The following is a 12,316-nucleotide window of genomic DNA, read 5'->3' on the forward strand; positions in this document are numbered from 1 at the left end:
GATTGTGCTGTAATAGACAAAGTATTCCTGTTGTAAAAACACTAGTGATGATGTAATGAGTTTATTTTGGGATGTTACTGCAGTGTTTTAGTAGCTCTATAGCATCAACGTGAACTTGACACTAAAAAGTGCTTCTGAGCGAATATAAAAAACTGTAAATACATGCAGAGGGCTATACAACAAAACAATCGTGAAAGAAAGCATGTTATTTAAGATTCAAAATCATACATATTCCATATCGCTGTTGTCGGAAGAAAACATCGTATCTCCAAAATGACATCTTTACAGGAGAAGGAAAAAACCTGCTTTACTTTTAATGTAAGTCAATGGAACCAGGGTCCTTTTTTAGTCCATTCATCATGGAATTTACACACAATGTAAAGAGCAAAAGGCATTTTCAAATTATGCTAAAAACTGAAATACGACAAAAATGAAGATACAAGGTTTTCTTCCAGCAACAGGGATATGAAGACCTGTGCTCTTGCTCTTAGGGAGTTTTTCTTGTCGCTGTTACCACTGGCCTGCTCATGGGGCCTTGGACCCAGATTTTTTCTGTAAAGCTGCTTTGTGACAGTGCCTGTTGTAAAAAGCACAATGTATATGAACTTTGACTTGACTTGACTTAACGTGTAGCTTCACTGGTGCCCCCCAAAAAGCAGAAGTGAGAGGTCAGTTGTGTCCTAGAGACAGAGTGGCGCACACCTGCACAGGAAGGAGTGCTATACTTGCATGCATGTATGGAATTAGTTATGTAACAGTTGTTTTTCATGGTCCAGCTTTTGTTCATAACCTGGATGCCTTTTGATACATATTACTAAAAAAGAAAGAGGTTTCAGGCTTTGTTCTCACTGAAGCTTTTTTTAATTCAATTTTCAGATTATAGAATACTTTTTGCTCAAAAAATGTAACATTCATTTGTATATTATTGTAACAGAGTTATTACTGTAAAAGCAGAATTTAAGCTTAAGACATAGCGTCAGACAGTAAGTTTTAGAGGAGTATGATGAGGGAGATGTTTCCATCCTTGTGACCGATACTCATTTCACCTGGAATCACAATTGTACACTAGTTAGATCACAATATATATATGCAACAAGTTCAGCACAAAGCTGTCTGTTGATGTAATAAGTCAAATAAAGGAAGCAGCTCATTGTTCCTTCACATTCTGTCATTTTTGAATGTAAAGGTGCCCAGTTCATGGCATCCCATCACATCACATTCACCCAAAAATGTGTTAAGACTTTAGTTGAACTCTGCTAAATAACATTGATATAGCCATACTATGAACATATTACGGCAGTTATCATATGCTGTTATGAGTTGTCGTGTCTAGTAATATAACAGTGTCATGTTTTTTCATGGTCAAAGTACTGTAAAATTGAATAGTCAAACCATTTTTTAAAATTAATATACATATATATATTGTTGCTGTTGGAAGAAAACCTTGTATCTTCATTTTTGTCGTGTTTCAGTTTTTGACATAATTTGAAAATGCCTTTACATTGTTTGTAAATTTCATGATGAACAGACCAAAAGAAATGGCCTAAAATTTCTTGGAAAAACGTCTGGTTCCATTGACTTACATTAAAAGTAAAGTAGGTTTTTTCCTTCTCCTGTAAAGTTACCATTTTAGAGATATGAGGTTTTGTTTCCGACAAGAGTGATATGCTGTATTTGAACACCGCAGTTAATTTACAGAGATATAATGTAAATTCACAAAACCAAATGATTTCACAGAGATTTATTTTAATGGTTGTGTCATTATTATTGAACAATACTGTATGTTAGAATAACTGTGTTGTAAAAAAATAATTTGTTCGTTTATCAAATTACTTCATGTTGAGATGACAAACCATTTTTACAGTGTAGTTGAACTAATGAAACTGTGGAATTAGACAGTATTTCTAAGGATTACTTAGAAGTAATTTCTAAGAACTATTTATTAGAAGGCTAATTTTAAAACATGTTTTACTGTTAAGTAATTGGTTTTGTCTGGCCAGATTTTTTTTTTTTTACAGTGTAGAATACGGCTGCCAAAAATTAGTACATGGCATAATCAAAGTATAAAACAGAACATAATAGTATCTGTCATGCTATTATAGATAACAATAAAAGAACACTGTTATATTACTGAACAAAATCTGTATATGATTGCTATGATATGTATATAGCATCATTATGTCAGTGTTATTATAAATAGCAGATTAACATGTTACCATATTTTGAACTCACTTTCACAATAGTGGCGCCAATGCAGTAGATCAGGGTGATGAGGAAGAGAAAGACAAACGTTAAGGCAGTGTTCTCCATGTTACTGTCTTCTGTCTCCACTGACCAATCTGTCTCCTTTGGCTCTTTGCAGAACATCTCCGTCAACACCATGCAATCTGTGACTGAAAAAAAGGGAGATGCCATAACTTGTTTGCCATTTAAGTGACAATTTCAATTTTATTTTAGTTTAGTACATTTGAAATGGACATGTATAATGTACCATGATTTTTACACAAAAGAAATGTCAAATTTTGCATTAAAATGAGCATCTTTCTGTAGGGTATGTGTGCATATTTTCTCTTAGAAAATGAACAAAACATTTAATTTTTCCAGAGGTTTACATACATCTGCACACAATGGCTCCCTTGCCATTCAGATACTTTTCTGCTTAGCTCTGCTATCTTTCATTTGTTTTCTTTATTTTAAAGAAAGTTTTTAAGTTTCTAGATTTTTTTTGAGGAACTACAGTGTCTGAGCTCATTACATATAGACAAGTCAGGAGCACCAAAACCAAAAGTGGATATTTTCTCTTGTTTTTTGTACTTCTATAGTAGTGAAATAGACACAGGAATTAAAGTTCCCATTGGCTACCAAAGAAGAAACTTACAAAGTGTCTTTTCAGGTTTCAGAGGTTACAAACTTCTATAAAAATCATAGTTTTGAAAATGACTTTTTGGAGCTTGTTATCAGAGTTTAGGAATTAGCATTCCTGCACTGTGTGAGGAGCATCAGAGTAAAGGAGTGCTGGCAGCAGACAGTGGGTGGAGGCTTTAACGGAGCAGTGGGCAGCAGAGGGCCAGTGGAATGTGTGGATGAAGCCACTAATGTGAGTACAGCTGGCAGAAATGAGCAATGTGTCCGTAATGAAGCTAAACTCAAATGCTGTGCTACATAAAGCCCTGCAGACCCTTCTTCCACCCCTGTTAGCACAGCCTGTCCTGGCAATGCTAATGCTGATGCTAAAACTGCGGCTCAGAGATCAAATTATTGGTCCCAGTCACACACAGCAAGGCCTCAGTGAGTTTCCTAAAGGCAGTGAACATAAAGCAGAAAGAACTGGAAATGGCAGCCAGTAAAAGCACCCCAGTAGAGCCACAGCAGATACCTTTATTTTTGGGGGTGACTCTGCTGGTGGCATGAAAAATTAAACTCATAGTTCGTTTTGAACTGAGCATCAAAGTCTCTGAACTGAATGAAAAGCTTCCTGCATTACTGTCTGAATAAACAACAGTGAAGCAGATCAGACTTTAATGATCTTTAACACACTCAGGGAGCTCAACCTGCAGTCATTTATCAGTGTTCCTCTGCCTGCATGGAGAACCAATATGTTCTCAAGGCTACTTGGATTAAACACTTGGCTCCATAAAAGCTGCAGGTCAAACAAACTGAACTGCAAGTGAAACAAACTGACAATTTTAACCTGCTTTTTGGGAAGAGAGAGTTTCTATGTGATTTGGACTATGGACCAATAAGAGTGGTGTCAGATCTCTGACAGAGAACCTCATTTTCTCCATGTGCAACTCATCCACAACTCATCCAGCGGTCCCCGTCCTCCCTGTCCAGTCTTGTCTTTCAGCCATGATTCTGATGAGATTTACTGTAGACTGGGGTTTGATACACCTGGAATTTCAACTACTTCCTTCACACTCTGGCCCTCAACCTCTCCTTTTTGCCAATCATTAAGATCTGCATTGCGACCCATTTTCCACACATTGAATGAGACATTCACTGCACTGTACCTCCACTTCTCAATCTATGAATCCCATCACACAACCCGCAGGTGTTTATATCCCGATCATCCACGTACAACGGCATCTGCAGGAACCTGAAGTTACTACCACCTTAAACGCGCACACATATTATTAAGTTAATGATTAATGCCAGAAAGAGCAGAGATGGGACACTGAGCTTTTAAATATTCACCAAACAGAAGCTTGACAAATGACACACAAACACGGCCACACATTTTGTCAATATACAGGGATAAAGTTCTTCAGCTTTACAGCATTCTCACTTTTGGGCACAAATTAGAGCAGATTCAGAGAAGATTTAGTGAAGGTGAGTTTTTCTTGCTCATTTGCGTCTTCCTTTGCCTTTTAGAACTGCTCTGCTATTTTGTAGTACAGTACTGGTCACTTTTGGTAAAATATATGAAAATAGCTATCAGTGCTGGTCCACTTGGAGAATGCATGAATTATGCAGTAATATATAATGCTTCAAAGAGGCAAACCTTGCAACAGTACTATTTTAGTCATGTCTACGTGAGCGTAAAGCAGCATTTACATACTACACAGGACATACAGTATGCTGAATATTGTTTTTATTAAAATTTTTAAAATGTGTAATATTTCATCTGACATTTTTCATAAAGCATCAACACACAAGCATCAAAAGCACTTAAAGACAAACACATGGCATTGTTTAAAGAAACAAAAAAACAAGAAGACAAAATAAACAAGCATGACTTGCAGACGACACATTTTAAGACGCGCAGGCGGGGGTCGAGGGAACACTCATGCTGAGGCTCACTAAGGTGGGCTTGCCTGAAACATTGTCGAGTGATCTGGATATCGTGCAGATGGTTGGGTTAATGGCCTCATGGTACACTAAGCAGCTGAACACCGTTCCTGTCTTCCATTCTGCAGAGCTGATAACCAGCTGGCTGTAAATTGAATAGAGGCGATCTTTTTCAATCTCAATCGGGCAAGAGGTTCTGTGCTGGTAGGGGATAGAGTCGTCCTCTGTACTGTTCAGTATTTTATCATTAGCAAGCCAATACACAACCAGATCGTTGGGGTAGAAGTTTTTCACATAGCAAGTCAGGGTCACCCCTCCCTCCTGGCCGTGCTCTGGTGGAGCGAGTAAGTAAACAGAGGGACACGTCTTTTCTCCTCCTGAGAACATGAAATCACAGTGAAGGTCAGAACTTTTTTGTTGAGAACTTGGATCATGCTAAAAAAAGAAAGGCTAGTCATTCAAATGAGAACTTCCACATAATAAAGCCCTATTTGAGCTGGATTATTTTCCAGGTTGTGTAGGGTGGTGTGCATGATTTGATTGGTTGTGTTTTGGATACAATATCTACAAAATTACTCTGAATTGCCACAGATAGGCTGAAATTAAAGGTTATGGCCTGATGTTTATTTCAGCCTTTACATTGCTTGACCGTGTCTATTAGATGGCTTTGTTATTGCATTAGCGTGAGGTAGATTGGAACAGGATTATTACTGAGTTACTATCAGACTGCAAAAACTACAAACTGCAGATTCATACTGGATTAAAATCAATACAGGATTATTCCTGTTCGCTTATAAAGACTATGCACACTTCAGATTTATACTGGACTAAAATCACTACAGTTACTACTCTCAGATGTCAGACTGTAAAGACTACACATTGCAGGTTAATACTACATACTGGATTAAAATCAATAGACAGTTATCAGTGTCAGATTGTAGAAACTACACACTGTAGATTCGGACTGGATTAAAACACTCCACAGTTATTACTGTCCCAGTGCACACTCATCCTGGATTATATTTCTATATTTTGTTGCAAACCCCAGGTAAACCTAATTCAGCTCCAATGGGCTTTTTTCATCAGTGACCATGTTCATGTATCTCAGCTGTTTTATAATGTAAAAAGGAGCTTTGGTCGAATAAAAAAGACAATTAAAGAAGGAAAAGGATTCCTACCGCCTTTTTTCCTATATGTGTATGTCTTGTTGAGTTCGGCGAATAATTTATGCTCCACCACACAGTTGTATTCTGTGGCTCTGCTCCAGTCATCGGAATTGATTCTAGCAATAGCTGTGAGTGAGGAACCGCCAACTTCTCCCTGGACTTCAGATGTGATGATCTGACCAGCACGCATCCACTGGATGCTCTTGAAACCATTAGGTCCCGTAGCACGGCACTGAAGCTCACCAGCACCCCAGACCAGCATATCCTCAGTGGAAGGGGGAACAATTTCTACCTTTTCGGTTTCATCATCGAGTATCGCTGCATGAAAAGAAAAGAAGCACAGAAGATTTAGAAAGAAGCAAACAAGTACCCATATACTAAAGGAATTTCTCATCCAATTCTGTGGGAGCAAATCTACACTAAAAAGACAAAATTACATACATTGCTGTCTGTATATGCTGAATAAATGAGAACATGTGGCATAATTGAAGTAAGCACTTTAAAGTATTTATTTAAGTGCAAATTTACAAACATAAAGGATATAAACAGCACAAGTAAACACACACAAAATGAAAGAATACATACTTGTATATTTAGCCTCTTTGGTAAAGGTCTTATCCCTGATGCTTGAATTCACACTTGATTGTGGAAAGCGTGTCCACCCATTCGCTGGCCAAGATTTCCAAAATGCTAATGGCAGTGTACATGGTAATAGTGCTTTTCTCCTCAGTTAAAATCGTTGGCTTGGCCCGATCTGTGATCTCCTTTTGATCAAGAGTCCAGGTAAGTTTATGTTCTTTAGGTGAGAACTGACTGGCTACACAGATGAAGGTAGCCACTCCATTGTCCAAGTCCGCTTGGGTGGGCACTGTTAGAAGCAGAGCAGTAGGCTGCACTGTCACATCTGGAAAACACAAACAAACATAGAGATGTATGCAGCAGGTACAATCTGTCACTGGGGCAGTACCCCTCTTGTCACTGGGGTGGTACCCTCAAGGGTACATCTCAGTACCTTTGGTCTGGGAACATAACGGTATCATACTTATATTGTCTAAGATGTACTGACTCCACACACCCCGTCTCGTCTCCAGGCTTTTTATTTTATTGTTCTGTTTTAAAAAATGAGGTTATGAAAAGGTACAAATACGAACTTTTCACCTGGAAAAACTTATTTAAGGTTCACAATCGGACCTTAAAACCACTGTAGTACCTTTGAGGGAACATTTACACTGTTTGTAGCTTGATGAACGGAAAATGTACCTGCACAGAACCTTTATTTCTAACACAACAGGTGTTGCATTCACAAGCAGGAAGTAGGCCTAAACTATGTTGCCACAGTATATGAGGGCCACAATGTTGCGTGGTGCACCTTCTGGCTTGATTAGCCAATTACAGGTAAGATTAATGTGGTGCATACAGTTGTATCTGTTGAATCCACAACACACGTCTGATACTGTGGCAACCAGCAAGCAGGAAATCGAGAGAGAAAACAGGGAATTATTTTGTACGCTGTTTGGGCAACAAGCCACAACGATGGAAATATAGACATGTTTCAGTGAAGGTGTAACCTAAACCAGATGAAACCACTCCTATCACCTATTATCACTCTTGCTTTATCACCTATTATAACAACCACGACTTGTGTGATGACGTCATAGGCTTAGAGCTCCATTTCAAACCCCTGTTCCAATTGAGGATAGGTATTTGTAGACCTAGTCTTGCATACTTTAGAAAAAGATTCATTGAGTCGTTGTCATTAAGCTTCTTTATTAGTCTTCTTTTCCTATTTGGTCAGGTCAGCTGAAGTTCACCTGTGTGCTCTTACCAAGTTTTAATTAACTGAACTTAATTAACTGCTCCTCCCCTTCCCCTCAAGTGAATTCAATAAATATAGAAGCATCACAGTCATGTCCTCATGCACAGCTAAATCTCCAGTGTTGAACCGACCCACTTCATGTTATTCCATTTCATGAATAACGTGTAATAGGATGTGTTCGGGGTTAATGCTTGGATTTGCAGTATTCCTCATTGGATATTTATTCTGAAAGTTTGGCTTGATGGTGGTGGTGGTGGTGTTAGGGATGTTTTGTTCACACGGTGCTGGTCTCTGAGCCCTGAATGTGCTTATACCTCTTATATTCCACCTGTTGGGTATGGGTCTTGTACTTGCTTGATGGTTCGCCTGGCAGGAGAACGGCTTCTCCGCGTCCCAGTCAGCGGCCTTGACGCGCGCTTGACTCACCGCTGTATAGGTGCCACCCTGCTGTACAGCCGGGTACTGCAGCACGTCACTGACGTCGCCGGCCCAGGAGAACTTGAGCGAGTCGGCGGGAGAGAAACCGCTTGTGACGCAGCCGAGAGTAAGGAAGCCATCAGAGGAGGGGGCGCACGCAGACACAGTGAAGAGAGAGATGGGAGGGGTCTGAACACCTGTAAAACACACACACACACACACACACACACACACACACACACACACACACACACACTCAGCACTGCAGGCAGTATGCTTCTTATTGAAATTTGCATTGTACGCTTAAAAACGAATTCTTTACTGAACTTTAGTTAATAAGAAATGTTTAACATAAATTATTCTTCTGTAGATATTAGAGCTTCATTTAAGTAAAAATGTGAGTTAAAAGTTTTTAAACAGCAGCTTTTTTAACAGCCTTATTGACTCCTTTCAACACTATTTTTTCATGAAATTGTATTTACACATACCAAAAAAACGTCCGTGCTATAAAATAGCACCTTTATTAGAGGATGTTTTAATATAAAAAGTTAAAGTTTTGCGTTCCTGGAGTGAACTAACAGATCAGTGATAGGTGTGGTACATGCTGTAATTGATTATTTTGAAGAAAAACGTTGAGGTCGCCAAGTTAACTTATTTTTTACGGCCTGACCACCCGATGCTGACCACCATTTAGAATAAATTAAAACTTCATATATTCATAAGTACACAAAAAAAATAAAACATTATCAATGAAGGCGTTACACTTTACAGAAATATTACTGTACAGGAATAGTTTAAGTTATTGGGTGTAAAAGGTTGTTTTTACTAAAAGATTAGTCATGCGCTATGGTGTTTTTGAAAAGCGTTGACTTTGCTGAGATGAAGAGAGTGAAACACAGAGTCTATTAAACAATGGATTAAATGAAAAATATAATCGCTAATAAATATTGAGTTTCTTCGAGATTCTTTATTTTGTTCCGAACTATGATATAATTTATTACATTTCGGATTTTTATCTCTTCATGTACTTTCTTTTTGAAGTATTGGCTTTTATTTATCAGCTATTTCTCTTCCTTAAAAACATTAACTTTGCGTTTTTTCCATCTTTAATTTTAAGCGAAATATGACTGTTTTAGTTTTTTTATGTCCCTGCAAAACATGGTATGAACGTGTGTTATTATTATTATTATTATTATTATTATTATTATTTTATTTTTTATTTAAACTCCAAAACAAAAAAGCATTCTAAAAAAATCATAAGTTCTACAATGGTTTTTATATTTTTTGTGTTTCTGAGATTATGTTTGCTTATTTTTTCACACTGTATTTTTTAAATACGGAGCAGAAAAGATAAATGTTAAATATGAAATGATAAATATTTGATTTAATTATTATTTCAGTGATAAACGGTTAGGATCTCGCTGAAAAGGACAAAAAAATGAACTAAAAAAGAAAGAACATAAATAAATACATCAAATGCAATAATTGTATATGAGAAGAAAATTCAAGACCATTTAACGATTACATTTTTCCACATAAAAGCAGAAATTTTGAGACCCTCTGACGAACAAATGTTTGACCATCGGGTGATACATTTTTAGAACATCTCACTAGAAATATTTAGACCATCTGACAGAAATTTAGACAATTTTACAAAACTGCCTCAAAGCGATCTCAACTATCACGTTAATTTAAGCCGCATCTTTTCCAAACAATTTATTACAGGAAGACTAGTAAACCAGACATATTCCCACCAGCACAGCTAAAATAAATGTCCACTCCACAAAATCTAGATAATTTGAACATCAAATATTCTACTTACATTAATATTCTAAGCTAACAACTTCCATTCGCTGTATTAAATTAAGTAGAAGTTATTTATGAACGATCCTGAAATTAGATAGTTACAGATATATTAAATGCAAAAATCTTTATGAAGACCGTAATACTGACGGATGTTCATATTCCTTCATCGTCATAATGTTTCATTCTTAAATAGTTTCAGTTCTAGTTCACTTCAGTCACTGATCTTCATCTTAATGTATCGTTTTGTCTGCATCTTTAAAGCGAAAACTGACAAACTAGGCTTAATTATTTAAACCGCGATTGTCGCAAAATTCGCAAAATTGCAAAAATGAGTTTTTAGTACTAAATGTAATTCTGATCAGTTTATTTCTTACCTGAACTCACAGTCACCGAGGTTCCTTTCCCCCAGTAGTCGAAAGCATTGTCACGGTGGAAAACTACCCAGCATTACCCGCACAATAAGCTCATACAGTAGTTTCAGGGCTTTGCCTAATATCCCATACAACTGTACCTTTACTGCGCAAAATTATTCAGTCTTAAAGCTGTGATATAGACGTGTAGCTCAGTTTCTAATAATTTGATCCAACCTGAGCTCACGGTCGCTGTTCCTTTTTCCCAGTAGTCAAACGTATCGTCACAGTGGACAACTACCCAACATCAGGGACGTCACTAGAGGTTTATGGACAGGGGGGCTAAGCCTGTACTACAGGGGTTTGGGGCATGATCTGCCAGGAAAATGTTTTGATTGCCCCAAAATATCTGTTCATCATGAACTTTTAGAGTAGCAACAGCCAGATAATTTACCAAAAAACGGCTATTTGGTCAAATTGGCAAGCGTCACATCTGTCAATTATGTCCAGTTAAAACAGGCACAGGTAAAGCAATGCTCTCTCCTCTCTCTTAGACAAGCTGCATAGTGCTACCTATCTAAGAGAGAAACACTGCATGTTTGAGACTATTGAATTATACACAAACTGAGGGTGCCAGTATTTCTGAAGGGCATGTATTCAGTTACTCTCCTGATACAGACTAGTGGAAGAGGAGAGCATCATCAGGAAACACCTGCATCACAGAGGACAGCATTAAATTTCCAGCCAGCTACTTTTATTACATAAACAAGCCACACTGAACTTACCACGTTAGAATCTCTGTATTCATTCACAGATGTTGAAAATGAATACTAAATACACACATATGAGTACATTATTGAAATAGCTCCTTAAAGTTTTTACTGGGGAGAAAGGAGGGGACTACAATATTCATAAACAAAATATACTACAATGGGGAAAATATTAACCCCTATAATAAGCAAACTTGTTCAAATGGTTTAATGGAATCAAATGTGGATTACTTCAATTATGGCCGCATTTGATATCATGGTAGGTGGTGTTCAAGTGTTGTACTCCCTTTTACAATAATTGTTTTGATCCATTTCATTAGTTTTAGTTGAAGTTCAAGTGTTAAACAATGACTTGTCATTACCACCAGTCTGTCTTTACCATCGCAAACAAATTATGTTGTAAGAGAAGGTGTTTGTGCTTGTTTATCTAACTCTGTATATACTCTGCAATGCATGTTAAATATATGTAAATAAAATATCTATTTCTAAGTTAAGCTCTTAAATGGTATTATAGTGGTGAATTTTATTTCATGTTTTGTTCTAATAGATCTCTGAAGTCCTGTGTCATTCTGTAGTTGGTGTTGTGCCCATATTAGGAGCTCTAATTCTAAGCTGGTTTCCGCTCTGCGAAAAATGTGCCGTTTTTGAAAATTTCTGCTATTATGTCCTGTGGTGAACAATAATGTTCCAGCGTTTTTCTTATGTACATTGTAACCTCAAGTGTTGCCGAATCCACTGAATTACTAGGTTGTTTAGCAGCTAAAATATAAATAATGCTGCATGGTTGTGTGGGATATTTTCTTGAGGTTGTCAGTCTTATGAAGCCAGTTCAGTGTGTAGCAGTGCTAGCTTGCATGTAGCAATATTCATATTTCTGCTCTGTTGTCACGCATCCTACCGGCCCTGAGACACACTTGGACTCTATCTCCCAGAATCCTCTGGGAGATCACATGACTCACTTGACTCCTGACCTTCCCTCATGCTCCAATCAGCGCTCACAGTCAAGGAATATTAACTCTGTACACCTGCCTTGTTGTCATATGACCTATATAGTTTAGTATATAAGCCCAGCCTTTAGCATAGACTAGTTGTGAGGTGTTGTATCTTTCTAGATCTACTGAGGGGTCCTCTCTGTGTATTACCATTCCTGTGTATGACTGTTTTTTGCCTGTTTTTTGACTCTGCCTTTTGCCTGACCCTTTT

At 37.6% G+C, this 12,316-nt stretch overlaps 1 gene segment (V, D, J or C); it reads right to left on the minus strand.

Annotated features, from left to right (window-relative positions):
• Positions 1–962: 962 nt before the first annotated feature.
• On the minus strand, positions 963–12,094 carry LOC118802492. The segment is given in 8 exon segments: positions 963–1,046; positions 2,233–2,393; positions 4,764–5,165; positions 5,967–6,272; positions 6,571–6,937; positions 7,918–8,384; positions 10,368–10,430; positions 12,073–12,094. Coding segments are annotated over 8 exon segments (1,797 nt in total).
• Between the last annotated feature and the right edge of the window lie 222 nt (positions 12,095–12,316).

Source organism: Colossoma macropomum, unplaced genomic scaffold, assembly GCF_904425465.1.
Source record: "Colossoma macropomum unplaced genomic scaffold, Colossoma_macropomum, whole genome shotgun sequence".
In the NCBI taxonomy this organism is placed as follows: domain Eukaryota; kingdom Metazoa; phylum Chordata; class Actinopteri; order Characiformes; family Serrasalmidae; genus Colossoma; species Colossoma macropomum.